The sequence below is a fragment of the Phoxinus phoxinus genome (assembly GCF_949152265.1).
Source record: "Phoxinus phoxinus genome assembly, chromosome: 15".
Taxonomy (NCBI): domain Eukaryota; kingdom Metazoa; phylum Chordata; class Actinopteri; order Cypriniformes; family Leuciscidae; genus Phoxinus; species Phoxinus phoxinus.
The window spans coordinates 14341700-14368023 of record NC_136890.1 but is presented as its reverse complement, the minus strand read 5'-3'; the positions used below and the strand labels follow the sequence as shown (position 1 = coordinate 14368023).

At 38.0% G+C, this 26324-nt stretch overlaps 3 protein-coding genes across 7 annotated transcripts; 1 reads left to right on the top strand and 2 right to left on the bottom strand.

Annotated features, from left to right (window-relative positions):
• Positions 1-2580: 2580 nt before the first annotated feature.
• gpx8 (glutathione peroxidase 8 (putative)) lies at positions 2581-5737 on the bottom strand. The gene is made up of 3 exons (XM_079637499.1): positions 5456-5737; positions 5064-5325; positions 2581-3331 (listed from the first exon to the last, which is right to left on the bottom strand). The coding sequence occupies exons 1-3, from the start codon at positions 5660-5662 to the stop codon at positions 3168-3170; spliced, it is 633 nt and encodes a 210-aa protein (XP_079493625.1). The 5' UTR covers positions 5663-5737; the 3' UTR covers positions 2581-3167.
• A 301-nt stretch (positions 5738-6038) lies between these two features.
• On the bottom strand, positions 6039-14340 carry anapc5 (anaphase promoting complex subunit 5). Of its 2 annotated transcripts, XM_079637726.1 has the most exons (18): positions 14106-14340; positions 13788-14009; positions 13580-13659; positions 13386-13489; positions 12367-12589; positions 11770-11830; positions 11575-11676; positions 11303-11493; positions 11069-11150; positions 9245-9337; positions 8889-9070; positions 8061-8196; positions 7842-7916; positions 7636-7757; positions 7444-7551; positions 6810-6957; positions 6474-6636; positions 6039-6386 (listed from the first exon to the last, which is right to left on the bottom strand). In XM_079637726.1, exons 1-18 carry the CDS (start codon positions 14202-14204, stop codon positions 6175-6177), a joined length of 2403 nt encoding a protein of 800 aa, XP_079493852.1. In that variant the 5' UTR covers positions 14205-14340; the 3' UTR covers positions 6039-6174. The 2 variants fall into 2 exon arrangements, with proteins under 2 accessions (XP_079493852.1, XP_079493851.1); XM_079637725.1 differs by having other exon boundaries at positions 13788-14125.
• Positions 14341-15648: 1308 nt separating this feature from the next.
• rnf34a (ring finger protein 34a) lies at positions 15649-25876 on the top strand. 4 transcript variants are annotated; one of them, XM_079636651.1, is made up of 9 exons: positions 15652-15842; positions 17775-17993; positions 19313-19500; positions 19590-19788; positions 21417-21479; positions 22555-22756; positions 22951-22980; positions 23169-23210; positions 24377-25876. In XM_079636651.1, exons 1-9 carry the CDS (start codon positions 15837-15839, stop codon positions 24559-24561), a joined length of 1134 nt encoding a protein of 377 aa, XP_079492777.1. In that variant the 5' UTR covers positions 15652-15836; the 3' UTR covers positions 24562-25876. The 4 variants fall into 4 exon arrangements, with proteins under 4 accessions (XP_079492779.1, XP_079492777.1, XP_079492778.1 ...); XM_079636652.1 differs by lacking the exon at positions 23169-23210 and adding an exon at positions 17521-17672 and having other exon boundaries at positions 15717-15842; XM_079636650.1 differs by lacking the exon at positions 15652-15842 and adding an exon at positions 17521-17672.
• Positions 25877-26324: the final 448 nt, after the last annotated feature.

Here is a 26324-nt window from a genome sequence, read left to right as displayed (position 1 = left end):
CCAATCATTTATGTCCTGCCTGTCAACATATGTATTTCCATACCTCCGCCAAAACCACTTAGGGAAGCCTGCAACCTTATCCGAAAGAAGAGTAACAATTAAAGGGGCTGTTTTTTGTTTTGTTTTTTAATGGTAATGGAGGAGACTCAGGAGAGGCTTCACTATGCTGAATACACCGCTTTTAGGAAACCGCTTCGAGGAAATAGCTTCCCATTTAATGAATCGACAGCCCATCGGCTAATCTTCAACATGTTTGCTCATAAACATTAGTTTTGGATTGATCTATTTTTAGAGTTTACACTGAAAAAAATGCTGTTTTATATGAGAGGTCACAGACAATTGCGCGACAGGTATGATTCAGTTTACGGCTCTTCTCATTCATTTCTATGGTATTCGCAAACAGTGACTGTCTGTCGCACAACTCTGAACAAAATTCAATGACGTCAGGCTGTAATGTGATTGGTTATCAATAAAGGCACACGTGATCCAAGTTAGCTGTTATGCTTTGTCAAATGGTTGAGCCACTGACCCTCATATCTCCCAATAATAAGACCGTTCCTCCGCTTACCCTGCTCGCAGAGACATCACGCGATGATCTCATAATGATTGACCAATCAAAAGATAGTCTTCTAAAAGTCACCTTTTGCGTTCCACAGAATATAAATATATGCTATGTAGGCCTTAACACAGGGACATTGTAACTGTTTAATTTTATTGACATGCCAGCAAGAAAATATTTTCCATGTATTTTTCATTCATTATGCTCAGTCTTAAAGGTTCCCATGGATTTTTATGCCCAGCGATGCACCTTATGGGGTCTTCAGTGCTGTCAAAGCGAGCGAGGCCTTTTGATCAGAGCTCACAAAATGTCAGAGCACAGTCAGGCAGCGGTAACCCCACCAGGCTGAACTTTGAAGCTTAAGAATGCATGCTTTTACTTGTCTGGACACTTGGTACATTTAGTTCTGAGGATGGTTTTCCTCTAAGAACATTCGGTTCTAATAACAAACAGCATGATAGATTGGCTAGGTCAGGCTGAATCCGTGAAACACGAGGGCAGGGAAGGTGATGGCTACAGAGTTGGCAGAGACGGACATCAAACTCATTACTCTAATCTTTGTAAAGTCTCTTCGCCATTTCGGCCTTTCTGTCACATCAGTCAGGAGGATGAAGAATGACCGCACAAAAGGGCCGTCGCTTTCTAAGAGATCTGCTTATGGCCTCTAAGAGAAAAAACATCTTGAACAAATCAAATGATATATAAAAATGCAAAACACTGGACAGAAGCAAAATATTTATTTAAAAAAGGGGGGATACAATACCCCCCCCCCCCCAAAAAAAACCACAACAACAACAACAACCCACTTGTATACAACAAAACTGTGTTTTGACCAAACCTTTTTGACCAAAAAGTTTGCTAAAGTTCACACTGTACACATTACATTTATTTCTGAATGCTATAATGTAGCCTACATCTAAAATCTACATACTTTAGAGAATGCTAAATAGCCTACTAATTCTCAGTAATATTACAATGTAGCTTAAACTATAAAATTTAGGCTAGACCTACATATAAGCCTAGTATATACTTGTAGGCCTATACATTATCCTAGTAATTACTTTATAGGCCTAGGCTACTACTTAGTTCATGCATAGGCCTGCTCTTGTAACGGTCAACTTGACAACCGCAAAACCGGTGGTGGTATACGCCAAAACACCATTTCTGTGTGTGAATGCTGTTTTACGTGAATATTAGCCACGAGTGAAGCACAAAGCTTCGGTTATAAAATAAATAAGCCTAATAGGTTAGCAATTAAATGTTAGGCTAGGCCGAATGAGAAATTGAAGTCGGCATGAGCCAATAAAGGTAAGTTCCACAGGACATGGATTTTCCCAAATCTTCTCTCACGTAATTTTCGCAGACATTATAAACATTTCTTCCTTTCGTTTACTTTCAATGTAGCCTACTATTTTTAGCGAATTCTACAAAGATTGTACTTTTCTTTTCGAATTTCTTTCCCTTTACACAAAGTACCACAAACATTAAAAAAAAAATATATATATATATAGGCTATATAAGCAAGAGCAAATCTATCAGCAAAGTCTTAACAATGTAAAAAAAGGACAACGTGAAAGTGTGTGAGGGAGATTTGTCCAGTTGCACGAGTTTGCCATCTAGTGGACATAGACGAAAATTAATCATTGGACAATCTTTTAGTTTGTAGGCCTACTTTTAGTAGTTTTATCATATCAGTTAGATTTAAATTGTTTTATAGAAGACAAGTGTTTAAAAATCCAAACCAACTTAGGCTATCCAAGTGGCAAAGGACTGTCAATGACAGTCATAGAATCAGCGAAGATAAAACAAGAAAATGACAATAACAAAATACAGCAACTAAGTGGCTTAATGATTAAATATGCACCAATTTTTTGTGTTAGGCATTATGGTTTTTAGGAACCAGAGGAAATGAGCTTAAAATACACAAACAACATTCCTTATAAACACACAATCATAATTTTGATGATGGATTAGGATTAAAGGCTTAAAACAACCCAAAACAAATCAAACACACAAATATAACTGTAACCAAATTGGATGTATTTTTTAAAATGTTATGCATAACATTATTTTACTCACACTGATGATCCCTTGCAATTTTTAGATTCATTGTTACTATTTTACCATTGGCCAATGGCAAATTCAGCTCTTCTTGAATAAGCATTTATAATAACCAAGTTTGTTAATTATTTTCTTAAATTACATCATTACATTAAATGATGAATAGGCATTTTATCTGCAATACCTTCCTTTTATTCCTGATGAGTGACATTGTATGACTGATTGATGACATACCAGAAAAACGATCAGAAACGTGCATTATTGCATATTGATCACAAAAACTTAAAAAAGACAGATTTAAAAGGTGTTTTTGTTTTGCAAAATCATACTACCAATCACAACATTTTCAATTTTATTAAATACACAAGCACACAAAGCAAGGCCTCAAGCGGTCATCTTCTGTCAGTATCATTCACATTAACCAGAATGATGAATTCTCATTGACGTCACTGCAGTTGAAGCCCTCCGCATTTTACCACAGATGATCTATACGCACTTAAATGTGCACAATGCTTCACTTCTGAGTCTCTGAGGGGGGTTGTGCACATCATAGCTCCTGTCTTTTTTTCAGTATTATGTTCCGCACAAGGGCCGTGGCTTCCTTTCGAATGTCCTCTATGGACTCCTCCGGCTTCCAGAAACGCACCACCTGGCCTTCCGAACTCACAAGATACTTCCAGAAGTTCCATTTCGGCATTTTCTGTACTGAATCTAGAAAAAAAGTTTTAGATATATAAATATTGTGAATATTGAGTTAATAAAATTACTATTAATAATAATATTATTAATTATCCAAATATTATTAATATGTACTATAGGGTTCCCTGTGTGCAATGAGCTGACATAAGTTGTGTCCCAATTCCTATCAGAGTATGACAGCACCTCGCCCTCCACTGCATAAAGAAAGTTGAGTGCATGAAGAAGAGTCCACATTTAAAAAAAGAAAATTATTGGAATTTTCAGTGTGAACCAGGGACGACGTGTACCTATAGGTAAACTAGACAGCCGTATAGGGTGGCAAGAAAGAAGAGACATTTTTAATATATATATATCTTTTTTTGGACATTAGTTTGGAATTAGTTATCACCCCATTAGTTATTCTAAATCTAAATGAACTTTCACCACCAGCCACTGGCGACATGATGCGAGAAAGTTGCTGGTAGTGTGAACTGAACAGCTACAGTCTTCACTCCTATTGGTTGTCGCTCGCAAAATGCGCTGCTAATTTGCATAAAGTTAAAATATTCTGAACTTTTGTCGCACGACATGCCTACATTCTGTCGCCAATGGTCACTGTCACTCGTTTCCCCGGAAGTCGCCAGCTCTCCAATGAAAATTAACGAGACCTAGGGGTGGGTAATATGGCAAAAATATCATACCACGATTTTATCACGATTCTTTTTTGCATGTTGGTTTTATTATTATACAAGTGCATTACAGTCAAACTAATGTCCCTATTTTAAAAATAAAGCCTTACAAGGTATCAAAATATATATAAAAATAAGAATGGCAGACATTTAGGCCAAAGTGTTGAAGATAAAAATCTTTGTCATTTTATTTCTTTATTAAGAAATAAGAACAAAGATACACATTACATATACACAACCATAATATACAAATGAAATAAACAGTGCTTTATTTTTTTCAGCTACAGGTGTATTTGAAATCAGCATTCAAGAAAGTTCAAAAATTAAATGAACAAATATAAAAAATCCATTCATTTTAGGGAAATTCTTAAAATACAGATTTGTCTTTTAGTATATTAGTGAATGTTTAGCCTAATTTTTGTGAATCTCCTTACATTTATTTGTGGATCATAATTCGAAGTATTTGGAATAAAGCAACAATTCTTACCCCGTGTGTGTGTGTGTGTGTGTGTGTGTGTGTGTGTGTGTGTGTGTGTGTGTAATAATCTTGAGCTAATTCGTAAAATTTTATTTTTAAAGATTGTGTTTTCGTGAGTGTGAAGTGTGTGTTTTGCCTAGAGCGGCAGTTGAGCTTGCTCACACTATTTACAACTCACACCATTTATACTGCAAAATGGCATTGAATACATGAGTTAGGATGCACCAACAACCCACCTCAAGCTCCTGATGTTATGCGAGGCGTTTTGTTTGGTTTCCTTGTGTTCTTTTAACATACTTTTATGTTTATGCTTTGTATTTTGAAAACTGACTGTTCTATATAAAATGAACATACTGCTTATTATTAATAATTTCATACAACAATCAAGTAGTAGGAACTGGTCACGTGATGTCGAAATGGCAGCGCCCATAAGGGGTCGCCCTTCCCCGCTCTAAAGAATAAATCTAGAAAACACATAAGTTTTCAGCTAATTGTGACTGTAAATCGTTTTGATGTTATTTCTCAAAGGTGCTGCATTTTTGTGTGTGTGTAAACCTTTAAAGTTATTGAATGAAGATGATCCTCAGGTAAAACCTACCTGTGATGAATCTGAATGCGGGCTCCGCCTCAGACCCCATTATTTTGATCTTGCTAAAGATGGGGAACGTCACACCGTAGTTGGATTTGGCAAAAGCCTCGATTTCTCGACTGGTGCCCGATTCGGTGTCACCGTATTGCGAGCAGGGAAACGCGAGCACGTTAAAATGAGATGTGCCGAGCTCTCGGTGAAGCTCCTGCAGAGCCCGGTAATTCTGCTCCGTTAACTCGCTTCCACTCGCCACGTTTACAACCAGAGAGACCTGTTATCAGAGACAGCGAGCCCTCGAGTCAAAACACTGCAGCACAAAACTAGGGCAATTAACGTTATGTGTCTCAAAAGTATAACAAATTAAGTCAAACCACTTAAACAGGAACAAAAATGCAACTTACTTTCCCTCGATACTTTTCCAGTGAGACAGCCCTGCCTCTCGCGTCCATCACTTCATACGAGTAGAAATCTTTGGTTTTTCGCGACTTTGAAAGTTTACTCTGCAGTAGGTACAGTGAGGCCATGCACACGGCCACACTCAGTAAAACCTTGAACAGTCCTGCTCTAGAAGCAGATGATTTGGTGGGGTATCCCCCAAGCGCCTCCATGATGGAGGAGAAATATGTGGAGAAATCTGGGAGAAAAACTTCAAATATGGTTCTGCTGGTCAGAAGAACAGTAGGCGTATCGAAATGAAAGGGGGCGTGTCTGAAAGTTATTCGGTAGAGAAAGCTGTCAGTCACACATGAAGGAACATTGAATGGTCAGAGCTCAGCTCAGCACCTTAAATTTGCATTAATTCATATAATGCCAGGCTATTTTGTTATTGTCTACTGTGTATGTTCATAATTTCTACTCTTTTATTTTAAGATTCGATTTGAAGTATTTAATGAATACCATGGTACATGACCAAAAAATAAACATCATAGTAGTATGGTACTTTGTATATTTTAAATGAGAACGACACATTTTTTTTTTTTGGCAAAGTTGCTTCCCCCATCCCTGCATGTATAAAAAAAAAGGGTCAGAAATAAGTTTTCACATACAAAATAAAATTTATTTCCAGTATGCACACGGTACAATGTTTGGTGTCGTCCATTAACACCATAGCAGACGTTTCCTAAAGACGATTGACCACAGTCATCCCGGACGACGGCAGCTCCTGATCCAGCAGGCGGAAGAGCATGGCGTATTTGTTGCGTTGAGAGACGTTGCCGAGAGTGTGATGCAAGCGTGCCTGTAGATAATGTATGTCTCTCATACGCTCTTTACAGTCAAGACGAGAGAAATACACAGCCGCCTCCTCTAAAGTGTGCACGGCTTGTTCCAGTGCTGCAGGAAAGAAAGATACATCACTTAAACATATGAAGTATGACTTGAATACAGTGAGATGGGTGTCAAACAGGACTCAGGCAGTACCAGTCAGTCTGTGTTCCTGTGCAGCAGTTCCTGCTAAAGTCATCTGACAGCGAGCGGCCAGCAGCAGAGCTCTGCCCTTGTCTATCAGAGAACCGTGAGCCAAAACAGACTCCAACACGTCCTGCACCAGTGCAAGAGCCTGCTCAGGAATCCCCAACATTAGCTACGAAGAGAGATGATCAATATCAGACACTCATATTTGTAAACACGCAGATGTACTTAAACACTTCAGTGAATTCTTAGGTGATATCAAGGAAGTGGGAGATGTTTTGTGAGCTTTTGTCATTCATTATCAGGTGTCTGAGCAACAAACTGGGAAGGTTCTTGTTGGTGTACCTGTGTAAATGCCAGGTGTAACACCGTCTCTGAGGTCAAGCTCTGCAGGTTGTGTTGGCGTGACATAGCAAGAGCCTGTAAGAGTAACGGGAGACCTGACGCAAATCCAGACGAGTCCCAGTGGAGTTCTGCAGAGGCCAGCATCACCCTGCCACACAAACACACTGGAGAGTTCAAAACTGACATGGGGACACTGCCGCTCCAACAAGATTTCAAATATACACTTAAAAAAATGTGGGGTCATTAAGATTTTTTTAATATACAGTGAGCTCTAAAAGTCCAATAGTGAAAATGATTCAGGATTCGGACAAGTCAGCTGAGAGAAGTGGGTCATAATGCATGAAGAGCAAGTTATGACAGTTTGATTAAAGATTTCAAGGTTGAAATGCACACACAACCGGATGAACGTTAAAAACTATTTTTTTTTTAAACAAGTTATGCTCATGGGCGGCATATATTCGATAAATACAAAGCTGAATTTTCAGCAGCAGTAAGAAAGAGCAAGTCAATTTTGATTCCAGCCTGACTTCCCTTTTTCTGAACACTAAATCATCACTTATTTCCAGGTTTCAATTAGATCTTGAATCCCAGATTTCCAATGTGACCTCAGACTTTTCTTTTCATAAAGACATACCTGATGATCATCTCTGTGTTCTTAGTCTTCTCACACTGCTGCTGCAGCTGCTGAAGAATCTTCGAGGCTTCAGACGTCTGATTCAGAGCTTTCAGCAGCTGGGCTTTCCTGAACAGACAAGGACATTAACAATCACTTGTACAGGTCAATCTACAAAAAAAAAAGAAGAGTATAATATGTGCTGTTATCTACCTGTACAACCCCTCAGTGCTGTTTAACGCAGAGATAGCAGTGACATGAGGTTCGGCCAAATGGTATTTCCCATCATTCATAGCCTTTTCAAATTGAATTTTCAGATCGCATAGCATCCAGAGCTGTTAAAAAGAGAAAGAGAGAGAAAAATAATATAGCTGCTGCTGATTTGTGCTTGATGAAGCCTATATTTTGTTCAGCAGTACTTTGGCATGTTGGGTATGGGGAGGAAACTGCTGCTTCAAGTGTTTCATGATGTCAGTCACAACAGCATAAAGGCCCTGAGGACGGAAAAAAGAATCACAACTGGAACTGGGAAACATGCCAATTTAGCATTCAATACATTTTGACACAGCAATACATGAATTCAAGCGTATGCACCAAGAAGCGTTTGTGTGCATGTACTTGTGAGAGAGGTCAGGTACCTGCTCAGCATGGAGTTCAGACAGATGGCAGAGAGCGACGGCAAAGGCCTCAGTGTTGTTCTGCTGCACACTAAAGTTCACCGGCTCCAGACTGTTCATATTCAACAGGAGCTGAGCCTGCTGCCGTGCCATAGTGCTGCAGAGAACGCAAAACATTAAAACCTGCACAACTGTATGAGATGTAGTACTAACATCAATGCAGAATGGAAGTGTGAGCTCTTTACAGTCTGTTTGAAGACATATTAACATATGATTGAAAGAAATTTCATTTCATTTCAGAGTTCTCTTAAAGGGGACGTGAAAATCGGACTTTTTTCCGTTTAAGTGCTAAAATCGGGTCCCCGGTCCATCTACCAACTCACCTGACCTCAGAGAACTGTGTCAACTTTTGTAAAAGTTAAACATGACGGTACATGCAAGTGGATGAGATGAATTAATGTAACTTCACAACAACTACATAAATGTATTCAGAAACGTCCAGGTGCATCTTAAAGTCGCAACCTCTTCCTGAGTCTCTCAGTGAAGCTTTGGAAGAGATTTTGGATGAGTGAGATTATTCGCATGTTTGGTTATTGCCGGAGTACCCGAAGCTCGTGTAAAGGACCGGCCGTCTTCTAAACCGAGGCGGGGAGAAGCAGCTCATTTGCATTTAAAGGGACACACATGGCGTGTTTTTTTCACGCCGTTGGGGGGTGAGGGGGGCGTTTGGGGGCGGGGGGGGGGGGGGGGGGGGGGGTTAACACCATAGATTTATATTACATCTTGTGAAAAGGGGCATAATATGTCACCTTTAAATTTCATAAAAAGAAGGTATCTGTGTCATCTAACCTTTTGCCATACATTCTCCATATGGAGGTGGTCTGTGCCAGGCTGATTTCTATCAGCTCAGAGAGGCTTTGCTTCCAGTGCATGATGTCGGTTCCTCGCAGGGCGTCCAGCAGCTTGTTGGCAGGCATGCCCTGTTTTGCTCCCTGCTGGACCAGGGACTGAATGCCTAGAGAAGCTAAATACTGCAAAACACAATGGGGAGCATTCATTATTTATTTCATTGTATAATAACCTTGCAAGAGATTAATATGCGCTGAATTAATGTGCTTGATGCCATTTATTATGTCTTGCGGTTATGCGAAGCACTTCCCTATTATAAGGGCATTAAAATGGTTCCATCTTAATGAGCTACTTACAGGGAGGCAAAAGTGAGCTGCAATTTTCACAGAGTCTTCCGTTAATACCACACTATCAGATCCTTTCATCTGTTCTAGTGTGTACAGCCAACTCTAAAATCACAAATGAGAAAAAAATAAGAATACAGTAGACACTTTTAAGCATAATATACATACACACACACTATCATCAAACCTCTACAGACACCCGAACCGGTTAAAGGCTTTTTTGAACCGGTGCTTTGAAACAAACTGTCCGCAAGAACAGGTTCGTGGAAATTAATCAGACTTTACATCACTATAGCATATGTGAGTGATTTACTCGCATTGTAGAGGGTTGATCATCTGTAAGATTTTTACGTTTTTGAAAGACGTCTCTTATGCACACCAAGGCTACATCCCAATTCGCCTACTTATATTACGCCCTAAAAGTATGTACTCTTTTTGTGAAGAAAAAGTACATACTTTTGAGTTGGCAAGCTTTGAGACATACTACTTGGTCATCTTTAGCGGACAGGTCTGTCGCGTGCATCCTGTCACCGTAAACTGACCTGTCAATCATCTTGTCACAGTTAAAATCCTCCATTCAATCTAATTTAATTTCCTACCGTTTCGGAGAGAAATGTAGTAGCACGTTCATCTGCCAGTCGCGGGTCTTTAATACGGAGACACTCCTCATGTGTTTGCAATTTCAATGTAATGATGCATTTAAAAGTTAATGGCTAAACGTGTCTTCACAAAAGTTGTGGATGCAATATAATGTAGACAACATTGAATAAATACATTTTCGTCAGGTTAGACACTGATAATTAATCACTCAAACCCCTTTATCTAAACCTCTCTACAAAACCGCCGGACTCGCGCGTCCTCCATGTCTGTAGTTTTTTTTTTTTGTAGTTCTAACCGAATCCTCGTCCAACGCGCGATGGGTTATGGGAAATATCAGCTGTTAGAGTGCGCATCGATCTGCACTTCGGATTCTGACCGCAAATAGTAGACCATCCGGTGTCTTTGGGCGGCAGTGACTCAGTGGTTCATGTAGGTTGTCTACAAACTGGAAGGTTGGTGGTTCAATCCCCGGTTCCACCTGACCAAATGTCGAGGTGTCCATGAGCAAGACACCTAACCCCAGCTGCTCCCAACGAGCTGGATGGCGCCTTGTATGGCTGACACCGCCGTAGGTGTATGAATGGGTAGATGTGAGGCAACATGTAAAGCGCTTTGGTGGCCATTGGGTCTGTGAAAGCGCTATATAAATGCAGTCCATTTACCATTCAAGAACCGCTATAAAGCCAAAACAATCTGTTACCTTAAATTATACGTTTATCTCTGTAAAGCAGCTTTGAAACAATCTACATTGTTAAAAGCGCTATATAAATGAAGATGACTTGACTTGACTTGACTTTGGAACACTCATTTCAACACACTACGATTTGGGACGTACTAATTCTACTTTCGAATACTATTTAGGACGGATAGTACCTTTATTTAACGGATAAAAGTACAAAGAAATCAACCATTGATTATATTTACAAAAACAAAACAAATTTAAATTGGTCAGTGAAAACATTGGAAATCTTTTCTCTGTACTTTTCTCAGTTAAATGAAGTTACAAGAGAATGAACAGACCACAAGTTTTACAAAATGTCCCAACTTTTATGGAAATGGGGTAGTAATTGAAATAAAACATTTCTTATTAGTATTAATGTTGAAAACACACACAAACACTTCAAACTGAGACAAGCGCATGTCACTGAAAGGTCATAAAGGTAAAGTAGAGTTTGCATATGTTTATGATAATTCTAATAACCTTTCAAATTTAGGAATGAGAGAAACTGTTCTTACCAGACAGTGCTGGAGACACACATGGTCATTTGCTTCCTGTGCGATGCGGATGGCTTCCTGCAGAGCCAGATCAGCCTGTTGACTGCACAAACACAACCATAGAAATCAGCTTTAGTCATATAACAACAGTTCAGTTCAGACTCAGAGGCTAAAATTCCGATTTTTGCAGCCAAAATAAAATGCTCCTGACACAATGTAGTGCTCAAAAACATAATCTAGACAACTAATACTCACTAGTGTCCAAAACGACAGTGCAAGGTTGCCAGATTAAGGACAGCGTATCGTAAACTGCGGCCATAGCCTTCATCTCCATTGCTCTTCCCCTCTCCACCGGAAAGAATGAGGCGGTCGAAGTAGTGCAGGAGGCTGTGAGTGGAGATGAAGATGTCCTGCACTCGCATACTGTTCAGATAGCTGAGGTAATGCTGTGGAGAGACAGAGAGAGGCTCAGTTACAGTGAAAAGAGATTCATCATCTGTTTCTTGAAAGGAAGGAGTTCAGCTTACAGCTTCGGCAAAATCAGGATTAAATTTGAGAATGTTGTTGAGCTCGTCCTGTAACTTAGCTGGCGACATGGCCTTGTTTTCATCGTTCTTAAGGAGGTACGCCTGGGAAAAAACAAGATGGCAATCATACAGGGCAAAAGGAATCAAAGACAGCTGTGTTTATTAAAGCCACATCTCTTCTAGTTTATAACAAACCTGTCGTGCAAGGAAGTATTCTGCTTGTTTCTGAGATGAAGGACCTTGGGTCTCATCAGATCTGATGAAAACAGAAAATAACCAATTTGACACATCATTTTATTTGCAAAATGCGCTGAATTGACACAAAAAATATCATGAATTCTTAACTTTTTAAGAATTAAAAGTAGTAACTTTTTGCACATTAAAGCGGAGTTATTTTGCAAATAACTAAAGCTGAGTATGAACAGAATATATCTAAAAATATTTGTACTTGGTGTAAGTAGTATTTATTGCTGTTTGTACTTTGTGTAAATAATCTCTACCTATTGTTATGTCTGATTCTCAACCCCTTGTGAGGGTAAAATGGGTTTCTTGCTCCTCTTTTCAGTCCTGCAAGAGTCAAGTGCATGAGATCCCCAAAAAAAACCTAACAACCCAAAACATCCTTGTGGATGTGGATGAAGAAACAGCAAAGTTCTCATGCATTTCATATTTTAGTCTTTGACCAGCTACAATAAAAGACAGGATACAATACATTTTTAACCTGACTCTTTTCGGGTTTTTTAAAGTGTTGATTTTTGGTGAATTCCATGAAAACACATGATTCCCTCTGACCTCAGTTCGGACTGGTGTAGAGATGGAGTGTCCAGCTCATCTTTGTCTATGCGGTCGGCGCTGGGGTCTTCATTGCTGGTCAGCTCCATGTCTTCTGTGGGCAGAGCCGAAATCTCGAGCTGATTTCCAAGATTGCAGTATTGCTGCAGGGACTTGTACAGTTTATACACCTGACTGAAGGACAGTTTATTGTAGGCCAGCAGCATCTGACGCATGAACAGACCTACAAACACAAAGAGATTAAAGGTTTAGAGTCAGACTCACAGATGAATCTGTGTCACATGAATCACAGATGTTTTCTAACTTGAGAAGAAGAAAAAAATCATGATATTTTGTATTCCACATCTTTTATACTGTTAGAAAGTGATCAATGTACTTCAATGGAGAACATGATCTCATCTGACACATTTTACATAATATGATTCTTCAGTTAAAATGGGTTAATAGGTGGACAAATGGTGGAAAAGTTTAAAGAAAAGCAGTTCAAAAAGATATATATTATAAATAAATAAAAATTAAACAAATTAACTAAATAAATAAATTTGATTAAAATAATACATTGATTACAATTAATACATTTCGATTAAAATAAATAACATTTAATTGAAATAAATAACATTTGTAAAATAGTCATTTAAAAATAACTTGATTTAAATAATACATTTAACCATACTACAGAGAATAGAAAAACCGCAATGTAACATAATTGACATTTATAATACTAATATTTACACAGTATTAATTAGGTACTTATACTTAAAAATATAGAATTGTCTTTTAAATTTTAGGGTGGGTGATTCCTAGCATGAGGATGATCATAGGGACAGAAATATCTCTGATTTCATTAAAAATATCTTCATGTGTTCCAAAGATAAATGAAAGGCTTACACGTTTGGAATGACATGAGGCTGAGTAAATAATGACAGAAATATTCATTTTTGGGTGAACTGACCGTTTAAATTGGGCAATATTTGATGGTCATTTTTGTTACGGCCCTGATAAAAACACATTATACGTACCAACAACGCTAGTTTTGAATGCCTCCGAGTCACTGAAAGCATTAGGCAGGATAGTAAAAAAGTGCTCCATGTCCTGCAACTCTCCACTAGCCATTAACAACAACCTGAAAAACAGAAGGTGACAATTATATATACGATTAATACATAAAAAGTTACCCAGGTAGAAAAGTTCTTTAGAAAGAGAAGATGCCTACTTGAGTTTAACAGCATTGACCATGCGAGGACAGCACTCCTCTAATATCTTCACAAACTGCTCCAGGGTCAAATCTGCACCCTGGTCATCACAAACACAAATAAAAAATGCACAGTACGGTTTAATCTAGAAAATTAAGTGCATAAACATTACATTATTTTTTAAGGGTCATACAGGGTAGACATAAACATCCCTGCAATGCTACATACCTGTTGTAAAGGCAGGATGAGTTTGTTCAGTCGTCTTCTGTCTAGAAGTGCCATTGGTTTGGTTGTGGACATCTCATACAGTAAAGCTAACACTGCGATCTTGTATGGAGTGACCCAATCCTTTATACCGAAGATATTGGCATGAACAACCCCATTTGTCATCATGGGGTTGAAATACAGACTTTCATGCACACTGGCCATTGCCTCTCGGGACTTATATTCCTTAAATATCAATAAAATGAAGTATATCGGTGCAGTAAATACTCTAATTTAATAGAAAAAACAACAACTATGCTGTTATGTGGTAAGCTAGCTTACATTATTTTTTGATAATACGGTAAAATAGCAACTGTGTTTCAATGCAGTCATAGCGATTTGAAGCCTTTCTTCAGTGTGAACATCAAACGTTATAATCATAACCACTTTGTTTGATGCGTTAGGTTATTATTCAAACATCGACATATTCGAATATATTCACATGGATCATTTGCTGACAATCAGCCGGAGACTTCTCTTCAAAATACCCTCCAGTTCCGTTTACGTTTCAGGACGCAATGTGGAGCACAGACGAATCGATTATGTTTTAATGATCAGTTCTTTGTATCGGTTCTTGTGAACAATTCGTTTCAATGAGTCCGTTACGAGTCGGGTGTCTTTGAAAAAGACGGGTTTCAGTTCAGTGACACTCGAGACATTCAACCCGATTATGCTAAATCGTTAAAATATAAATCAGCTTTGCAAAACGGTTCAATAGATTTAGTGAAAATACACCACTCGTTTTAGTACGCGCTGCAGAGTGCTGATAAATCGATTCCGATTCCTTAACAACGTGTACTGTATATTCCAACACAGAGTTAATGATAATTTCACAGGTTTTCAGCTAATTATCAATATTCATAAGACAAATAAGTTTAGTCTACGTTTAATCGTTAAATCGATGCCCGCAAATATTTTATGCATACAGTAGGGGTCGCAAATATTTAATATTTACATGCCATGCCCATGCCATGGTATTACATTAATAATAATAATATAAAAAAAAAACTAACTATATGTAAATTATTAATATACATGAAAAAATTGTAAGAAAAAATTGTTTATAGGATATTTTTTTCAAATTAATGTGCTTGTGTTTATTATGTCCAATGAATTGTACATCTTTTTCACCTCTTTTTATATCAAATAATATTGTTTTCATGTCAGTGGATTTTATGACTATGCCTACATTGTTCAAAATACAGTTACCCTTCACATTTGTACATAAGCACAACCTGAAGGGGACATGATAATTCTGGGGATTTAAAAAAAAACTATCCACAAAGACTAAAGAGGTTCACCAACATCTAGCTTACACTTTGACAACACATAGCGTATACCACTAAACAACAATTCTGAATCTGATTATACAGCTAAGCTTTAAACGTAAAGTTTAAAACTAATGATCAATTATGGATTGTCATCTGTTGGAACAGCAACAGTGACCTGTGACTCAGGTGACACTCATTAATTATTCAGTATCCGAGTAAAATAATATGTTAATAAACATTCCTTAAAATAAGTGTTAATAAGTGATACACCACAATAAATACTGTTTATGTTGTAATATCACTTTGTATGGTGATAAGTATAACGCTAACTTTCCGCTCATATAATAATTCTGTCCAACAAATAATAAGGCTCTAGGATGCGAACTAGTTAGTATGGGGTTAAGATATCATGCTAAAATCACGAAAGCAAATGAAACAAATAATTCCATTGCATGAAGTGTAATAAACTGCAGAATATGAGAATTGAGAAACTAAATGGAAATGCACAAACTTCCGCTGCACTACTAGAGGTACGAGATGATTGGCTGGTTGGTATTGCGTCACAGGATATCCACCACTGTGATTGGCTGAAACCGCTTTCTTCACGGTCACATCGCGATCTTCCTGGTGCGGCTGTTGACAGCGACTGTGAAATGAAGAGTTAACGTTAGCCGTTTGTGAGCAATGGCCAGGCTGCCTTTACATACAGCTGGGTGACTTCCCGTGGTGTCTTTGAGCTGCTATGAAGGTACAGTCATTTCTCATAATGCTTGTTTAGTTTTTGAACTTGTTTCTCTGTTGGCTGTGCATCATGCTAGCAGTAATAATCTGCTATATTTGCTATCAGCTCGATAAGTAACAGCTGATTTCCAGTTTAGCGTTTCATGCATTATATGTGATTCTGTGTGATATATATGTGTGATTCTGTGGATTGATTAAATCTTTCATGCCTTTATATATGTGTGTGTATATATATCAACATCCAGGAGTTATATAATTTGTGTAGTGCATCTCAGTATTCAGTTGTTAGATGCAATGATAAGTAATGTGTTTGTTTGTTTTTAACTCTTCTGTTCTCATGTTTTCATTATTTGGGAGGCGAGACCCAGCAACAGGACCGATCCTTCACTGTGTCACACAATGACAATTGGGAGTTGATTATCCTGTTGGCTCCCCATGAAAATTAAAACGCCATGGTTACTCTCTGTTGAGTGTGCCTAAGAGCACTTGCTGCAGTCAGAAGTCATTTAAAGCACACTAATCCCTTGTAATGGCTTAGCCCTGTTCCCATCCATCTGTAATGAGATTGATCCCAGTCAATTGGAACTATTTCTGGGCAGGACATTCTGAATGGGGAAATAATGCACAGCAGCTCCGACTTACCATTGTTATATCATGCACAAGTCAGTGTCACTCTCACAATGGCAATTATCTACATGTTAGATGTGACTTAAGGGCTGTCAAAAATAACATGTTCATTTCAGTGATTAATACTTTCTGTTTAAAGGGGACCTATTATAGCCTGGCTCCGGCCTCCTACGCACTTCCGCTCAATTTAAATTTTCCTTCAGTACTACGTCTGGGTTTGTGGTATATTCTTGGGTTTTCTCCGGTCAATTTTTTACAGGTCCAATCAGCAAACAGAGGGAGTGGCTGAGAACGATGACGTTGAGGTCGTGCGCTAGTTTGAGTTGAAGTTTCGTCACGACCAAACGTCCATAGCTATGTTTCCATCCACACGTTTTTATCCGAATTAAGTGATATGGAATGAAAAATGCCTTATGGAAACAGTAAAATTCGATTGAATTTCATGAATATCGACTCAAATGAAATGCGTTCGGTCTCATCGAATTTTATCTTGATCGATATACGGCTTATGCGATAAACGCTGATGGAAACGTTATTTGCAGAATAAATAATGAATTGCATTTTGTCTAGCAAAACTTTGTTCGCAAATGTTGGCTTGAATTTTATGCTATTCAGTGCGAAAATGAATAGAAACACTTTAAAATGTCTCAAATCAATTCGATATACCAATTTGATCGCAAAACAGCATGTGACGTCATTACGCACAGGTTTTTATTTGCTTTAAAGCCGTTGGATGGAAACACACTTTCACCAGCTTTATTCGCATGAGGTTTTTTTTCCGAACTTCAGATAATTCGACAAGTGGTGGATGGAAACTTAGCTTATGACGCCTCCCTGTCGGAAAGCACAATGTGCTCTGATTGGCTGGCTGGACCAATGTGTTGTGATTGATCAACTGCTTTGAGCATGTTTGTTACTCCCGTTGCGAATTACTGCGCATAAATGCTAATTTCAACACCCTACTACTGCAACTCAACCAGACCTTGACCATTTAATGCAATTAACCCAGCATGCATTGCAGTACGTGATGATCAAACTATCTGGGTTTCACTCACCAGCTCCACACAGCGAGAGAGCGACCGACTGAGGATGGTCTGCATATTGGCCCTATCCTATGATCAGCCAATCATTTATTCAAGTGCTTTTAAACCATTCCAGCATAATAAGACATAAAAGAGGACCTATTTAGATGCATCCACACCTGACACATGTAATATATATATATATATATATATATTTACAGCACTAGTCTTAATACAACCTCAAAGGTTTGAAACCCTTTTAAAGTCTCTTGTGATTGTTTTCCGTGCAGGCGGGGGCCTCGTCCATGTGGGCATCATGCTGTGGTCTGCTGAATGAAGTGATGGGTACCGGGGCCGTGAGAGGGCAGCAGCCAGGTTTCGGGGCAGGTGCGGGGCCGTTTCGTTTCGCTCCCACTGCGGGATACTCCACATACCCACCTACCAACTCCACCAACACCAGCCTGGTGTGTCAGGCCTGTAGACAAGCCTTCTCTGTCTTTAGGAGAAGGGTAGGTAGACCTGCACACCTGCCATTGCCATACAATCTAATTTGTTCCGCACATTAAATCTAAAAGCATTTATCAGATTAAAGACCCCATGAAATGGCTGCACAAACACAAATTTCTTTTTGATGTTGATGTATTTCCTACTGAATCTGTAAGTTGGGATCATGTTGACGGCTTGTACGTGTAAAACAAAATTTACAGTAAATCACAGCCGGACAAATATAGCTGGGTGGTGCTATTAAGGTAGGGGACACACATTTTTATATTCGCCTGAGTGCAAGATGCGTCTTCAATATTTTTTTGCCCATTTTCCCAGAAGACGAAGAGTGAAAAATCTTTTTAAAATCTACTGAAAAGTTTATTTGGTTAATTTTATAGGTAGAGTGGCATATATTCAATTCAACTTTGTTTCTAGACTCAAGATTATGTTAATCATCCAGCCGACAAATACATTATACATACAATTTCTCATTTAAGCCATAAAATATTTGACTCTATATTTTATATTTTTAATATTTTACAAAATAGATCACTTGCACTGCTCCACCTTGTTTTTTTCTACATATTGAGGACTTTAAATTTAATATACATAGAGTAAAATGCACAAATCTCTCATTTTGATTCCATGGGGCCTTTATCTTTGTGAAAAAGAAGTACAGTTTAGAAAAAGATGACTTTTAAAAAGGTGACTTATTTTTTAATGATATACTTTAATAGAACATGCTTAAGTGCAAACTGAATGTAATGTTTTCAGACACTTAATTGCAAGTTATTTGCAATTAAATAAAAATGTATCATAGTTTTATATTAAATGCAATTAAGTAGGACTTCTTTGTAAGTAATTTCATAATTCTGTTGTCTTTAAAATATGGATAAAATGTACTGACAAGCATTTCAAATAAGTGACATCAAAATAAGTGTACTTTAAAGCTTAAAATGCTATTTTAAGTAAGTTCTAATTTTTACTTCTTACAAAGTGCAGATTTTAAGTGTGGTAAGAAACCGTAATGAAAGTGTACACATACGTGGCCTTTAACTTCTTGAACATTATTATCTGCAAGTCAATTTTTTTCAAATATATACTTTTAAGATTTGAAGTACACGACAAATGCACATTCAGTACAATTAAGCACACTTATTTTTTTTACAAGGGTAGTAAGTACCTTCTGACATTATTAAAATATATAGTAGAGTTAGGCAATAATCCACAATCTTCATGTCTCCTCTTTCGTTTGAGATGACTGAGAGACTGTAATTTTATCAAAGCCTTGCATTTTGTCCTTTTGATTAAGCACAAATTCCCTCTTTTTTCTCCACCGTAGCACATCTGTTGTGACTGTAAGAAGAGTTTTTGCTCGCTGTGCTCAGCACTTCAGGAAAACCAGCGCAGATGCAAAACTTGTCAGCTGCTGAAGGGCACTTCATTCCAGCGTCCACAGCTCATGCGCTTGCGTGTCAAGGACTTGCGGCAGTACCTTACGTTACGCAATATTAACACTGATACCTGCAGGTACTTTCACACAGGCAACAGTATGTGAGCATTATTAATAATTGGGTATACTATGACATTATCATTGTTTGAATGCTTTGAATCCTTAGGGAGAAAGAGGATCTTGTGGACTTGGTGCTTTGCCATCAAGGTGGCGAAAGTGAGGATGATCCAGACACGCCTTCTCTGCCGTCACGCCCCCTGTATAGCCCACCCCCTTCAATTGAAGAGCCCACTTCCCCTCTCTCAGCTCTCTCTCCAACTCAAGGAGAACCAATCAGTAGGAGCAACAGCTCCGAGTCCAATCAGGTGTGTCCACGTGATTTCTAATCTGTGAGCATGGCTATTTGGAATAACACAAAATAGTCAAAATACCTCGGCAAGTAGACAGTCGATTATGTCTTAAGTGAACTTAAACAGTTGAGAAGGAAAACGGATGTGTATCATTATAATGGATCCGTGCATTAGGCCTTAAAGTGACAGCAGCCTATAAATACCTGCTGTTGACATAATGTCATTAATGTTATTCAAACTACAACTACATTCAAACTGTTTTAACAAAGAATAATCTATATTAAATTTATACAGTGAACACTATAGTGTTATTTAAATTTAATTACTGAATTTCTGTAAATGAAATGAATACTACTGTTAGACCTTACTTTGCGTAACTTTGTTATATTGTATTTATCTACTCTTGTAATTAGTGTATTTGTTGGATTAAAAGTGCAAAATTATATTTTTTCCCCCAAGATACAGGTACCATTAAATTAAATGTGCAATATGATGAGGTCATGTGACCATTATAGCATAATCCTTTTTAAAGGGGTCATAATCTTTTGACATATGGTCTTAACACATCTCATTATAACCAAAGCATTTATTTAATCAAGCTCCAAAAACAGCTTGTTTTGATATTGCGGGATCTGTGACGTCACACAGGCAAATACATTTGCATATCACTGCCTCCAGAGCAAGAGATCGACGAATGGTTATATTGCATCATAACGGCCACTGGCGTTCGTTTTTTTATCGGCTGATATTTGCATTGCGTCAAAAGCAAATAGGACCCACTATATTCACTATTCACTGTTGCTGTCTACATTGGATACAGTATACAGATGCACATTCAGTTTCTGACATACTCCCGGCGCTTGAGTCTGTCGACAACAAATGGAAGAGTGAAAGAATGTTCGCTTTGACCAGCGCATGTCCAGTTTAAACCGCTTTTTTGCGTCTTCAGGATCGCATCGCTTCATGTCCCGGATCGCATCGGGGACATGTTTGTTCAGAGCATTTAGTTTTGTAAACAAGGCACAGTGTAATTGAATTTGCAGAGATACTTTAGTTGATTGAAAGATGAAGCAGCCAACTGTATTGGTTCTGACCATGAGCTACATGAGCCAAAATAAGTTAAAATCAAGAATAAACAGAAATGCCCAGCATTTCAACAACTTCTGCTCATGAATTTGAAGGCTGCTATTGGATCATTGAGGATAAATGCCATATTAGTTTTTACAAGCATTACTTTACAGAGAACTTAATACTTACTAGCTACCTTGAACAAATGGTGCAACCAAATAAAGTGCAGAGTTCATTACAAACTAGCTAGTAGTTACTGTGCCTGTAGTGTGGACTTTACGTTCCTAAGAACTTATGCATGGCTGATGCAATCCTACCCAGAATGCACTGATGTGCACAAATCTTTGTTCAAAATGCCTGTGCAAAAATAAACTGGTTTGCACAGTTTTGGCATTGGATTAAAGTGTACTTCGTTCCATTTATACCACTATTAACAAGAGGGTTGAATGATGTGGTAACAAAGATACGTGGCTGACTTGTTTTCTTGTGGCAGTCAATGGTGAATCCTTTGTAAAGCTGTTCTTAACGTGGATGACTAATTCTATTCTTTCTGTGTAAACATTCCTTGTTGATAGGATGTTGAGGACTCCACTTCAGTCTCACTCCTTAACCTCGACCAGGCAGAGCACACGCCTGAGGTAAGTTCATATTCTTACTGGTAATTGAAAGGACTATCATTGTCAAGAACTGTAATACATACTTTCTTGGGCTGGTCAGAAGAAGAATATCATCTCCACACATTTGACTAAAACACAATTAAAATGTCAATTCAAGTAAATTAGTTAGTAAAAAAGCATCACATTTATCTGTTACATTCAGTGTTATTTAATAAAGTATTCATATTTTGAATTGGCATTTATTTTTGTACTTTTTTTACCCACTTACCACAAAATTACTCTACACCATTAGCTTGCATATGAAATGTTAAAATTCTCTGAAAAAAATAATACTTTAATGATGATCTAAATTAAAATTAGTTTCTGGATATAGATCTAGGTGTCATCTGCTGGTTAGACCGAAAACAAGTGTTTGTTTTTGCAATAATACCACACAAAATTGTACAAATATAACGCAAATGCCACAAAAAAACTTAATAGTCAAATTGTATTCACAAATTATTTATTTCAATAAACTAAATGTAATCATTACCTTTAGAATAAGAAATTATATTAAAAAAAATGTAAATAAAACCAATAGCAATAAGCAGAAATAAAATGAGGTGTGTGTGTGTGTATGCGAAAGTGTTTGTGTGTGTGCATGTGTATTTGTGTATGTGTTAGGTCTCACCCCTTCATATCTGCATTTGTGGCTGATTTTGTTTGCCAAATATTATACAAATATACGGCCTGTTGCATTCACACGTCTGTGTGAGTGTGAGAGAATGTTTGTGCCACATTGCATTCTTGCTTTAGCTCCAGGGCTTAATTTCTGTATAAAAATTCAGATTAATGCTGGATTTATTGATTTTAAAAAAAAATACATATATATATATATATATAAAAAAAAACATACTTTTTCGCCTTTCCTGTTCATTTCCAATGTTTCAGTTTTTTGTGTTTTGATCGAGAATGAAACAAAAGTCACAAAATCTCATGCCAGTGAGAGGAAGGGAACAATGCTTTTGAGGGAAACATCAAATGGAGTCTGACTCTGAACGGACAATATGAGGGTTAAAGATTATATAACATGACTAGAATGTCCCGTCACCATCAGGTTAGTCCTCAGACGCGGCGGCGGGCGAGAGCTTCTCTGTCAGATCTGTCCTCCCTTGGTGACGTGGAGCAGTTGACCGTCAGGCAGCTGAAGGAGATCCTTGCGAGGAACTTCGTGAGCTTCTCCGGCTGCTGTGAGAAGTGGGAGCTGGTGGAGCGCGTCAGGAGGCTTTACCGGGAGAACGAGGACAATCGCAAATCTAGTGAGTGCTAACACTGCTCTGCACTAACACTGCTTCATAAATAAAGCAACAGTCTAAAAATAAACGTTTGCCATACCTACCAATTGTGAGAGAATCGAGAATAGTGTTAATAGTTTTATTAAAAATTCTTTAAAAAGACTCTGAAATATATGTATATTCCTTTTTATAAAAGCATGCTTTTTTTTTTTTTTCAGTGGAAAATGTGAGCAACCCCATCACTGCAGGTAAGAAATGATTTCACCTCACAGTTTGAATAAAAAAATGTCATTAAAAGAGTGAAAATGCTTTTTTGTTTTGTTTTTAAGGTTGATTTCATTAATGATCTGCCCAGCTTACACAGTAAATTAAATTGTTTAACTAATAATAACTCCTAGCTGAGTCTAATAGCTGTGCTTTGCTCCTCCCACTTAAGTGGTAGCTTATCCCCCTCCAATCTGCAATGGTGGAATCGGAGGTAAGGCTTGTGATTGGTGGAAATGCTCCCTGGTCACACCCACCAGTGCACTGCAGTTTGTGATGTCATTGCACTTCAACCCCCTCCCTGCATGGCCACTGCCAGATAGCATGTATTCTCAAAGAAAAAAGAAAATGAAAAATGTAAAGTGCCATTGTTTACACTGCCATACATGATTATACTGTAATACAAATTTTATTGGTAGGGTTTGTGGTCATAAAAATGTATCTTATGTGACGGTTTACCCCCATTATCCCATTTCATCCATGCCCCTCATCAAGTATTATTTTGTATGGCTAGAGTTTATATAAACTGCACAGTGAGATGTAGTGATGCACTGAAATTAATGTTTTTACCGAAACGGGAAAATAAAGTTTGGGTAATTGGTTTTGGGTAATTTTGTAATTGAACTGGGTGTGCTGTTCATGGTGTAGTTCACAGGAAATAAATCAGTCATAGGGCCGGATCAAACAGAACATGTTATTTTGGCTGTTAAAAAGACGCAGGTCAGTGGAATGAGTCAAAGCGCAAGGTCTACAGATGCGCATTTTAAAACTTCTTTTAACATAAACGGTGCTTTTATGCAGTGTCATGCGCAAGACGCTGCAAAAGACATAAGCGCAGCGGTTAAAGACGTTCGCCTACTTTAGCGCGTTTATATTGAAAAACAATGGAAAAGTAGAGCAGTAGAATGGAAAAACACGGGCCCCTTTCTTCCTTGTCGTGCATGAGACACTGCAAAAGATGTGAGCACAACAATTAAGGATGTCTATTTAGAGAGTGTTTACATTGAAAAACCTGTTCTGTGTCATTGAAGACACAGTTAACTGTTTTTAGGCTCTGATTTAGACCCGCCAAGGCTGAAAAATGCAGTTAAAAAAAAAAAAATTCTGTTTCGGTCTATTATTTTGATTGCCATTCGATTCCGGTGCATCACTAGTTGGAGGGATCTTGAGTGTTGGCCATCTGTGGTTGTGATTGGTTCTTCCCCAGACAGCAACATAGTGTCGGCCCAGATCCGGGCCACATCTGGTGCATGTGGGCCGGATCTGGGCCGACACTATGTTGCTGTCTGGGTTAGAATTGATAAACTAAAAATTATGTTCTTACAAATGGATTTGCAGATGGTTTAATGGCTCATCTCTTTTTCCTCTCTCTCACTGCAGATAGTTGCAGGGCCCAGTTATCAAATGACGACAGCCTGTGTCGCATCTGCATGGACGCCGTCATTGACTGTGTACTGCTGGAGTGCGGTCACATGGTCACCTGCACTAAATGCGGGAAGCGCATGAGCGAATGCCCTATATGCAGACAATACGTTATCAGGGCTGTGCATGTTTTCAAGTCTTAATACTTCTGGGAATACGTCCTGTTCCACCTGCAAGACTGCATTAGGATTCGGTGAGGAGGACGCAACCCAGCAAGTGCCCGTCTTCACATCGAATTGGCGAGGAAGATCAATTCTCTGCTTGATTTTTCACGACGTTTGAGGAAGACTTCAGACGATGGGCCACAATGGCTTTTGTCACTAAATGCTTCAGTAAAAAAACATTCCACAAGCTCTTCTAAGAGGCTCTGTAATAATATGCAATTGTTCAACCACAACACCGCACAGCCTTGACTTGATGTCCTACAGCTTTGAAGACATTCTGCTCGCAGGTCACATGCAAGCACTGTGAGAAACTCAAAAGAAAACAATATATTACTCATTATCATGCACCATAACTCAGGATGGAAGTATCCGAATGTTCCTATTGCTCTCTTATTTCCTTTGCAACATGTGAATGGGCCTTTGTTTCCTGTTTGTATTGTGAAGCTTTTTGGATTTTTGAACAAAGCTTTTCCTACAAGTAACATTGTACCTCCTGATAACTTGACAGTGGTACCATTCAACAAATTATAAGCGGCATTTGCTGTTTTTTTTAATATGTGACTGGAAAACCAGCGCAAGTGGTGACAAACAGAGGATGGAACTTTTTAGTTGTGTGCACCAAATACTTGAGTGTAGGGGGTAAATGTCATAATTGAAAAGTTGGACCATAAACAGGTATAATATTACTGATTTAAATCGATAACATTTGAAAATGTACATTTTATGTATGTGAAAAGTAACCGTAACTTCTAAAATTATGCACGGTGTAAAAAAGAGGGATGATTTGGGTGCCAAACGGTGCATTTCTGTCTTTTAATGCACTAGAGTTGTTGTTAGTACTTGAATTAACGTAAGTCGTAAAACCTTAAGTCACCTCACTTCAGAGTGATGACCCAAACAAATGATCTACCCATATTTTGTAGCCATTATTAATGTGTATGATAAACCTGATTAGAAGTTGCATCATGGCACATTGCATATAGCGCTGACAAGCATCAGCTGCACCACAGCAATACCAGCCTCTCTTTTTGTGGTATTATATTTTAGATTATAAGGGATGTTACATGTAACATTTAGATCTATATTCAGATTCATTACATCCTTGTTTAACCAGTTACGTCTGACATGTCTTTAATGCCTGTGTAAATGCCTATTCAGATACGTTTATTTTTCTTAACAAAAAATAACTTTTTCTTTTGGTCAGTTGCTGTTTCTTTAATATAGAATTAATAAACGAGTTAAATGTTCTTAGTTACTTGTGATACTTAAATAAAAGTGCTAAGAAAGATTTTCACTGGACTGTACTGCATTGTGATTATTAAATGTCAATTTGTGTTCCGGTTCATTATTTAAATCAATGTGAAATCAAAATTGACTATTTGAAAATGTCTTAATATTTCCCACTAGGGAATATCTAAGATTATGTAACTAAAACAGATTGCAAATGGCACTTCACATTGACTTTAAATTGTTCCCTGCTTCAAGCAACATTTTACATTTCATGTTTCAAGCACATTTACATTTGTTTTTGGGGGGGATTTGAAAAACAACTTCCCTTTTCAAATTCCTCACGGTACATTTTTTTAATTACATACAAATATAAATAGCCGAATGTACATTAGAATGTTTTAGATGGCGAAAAACGCCTTAATTTATAGTGGTACAAGTATGGTGGCTTAGATCAAATGGCAGACTCCCTCTTTCTGACAGTAAATATCCTGAGACAAAACTCACAATAATAC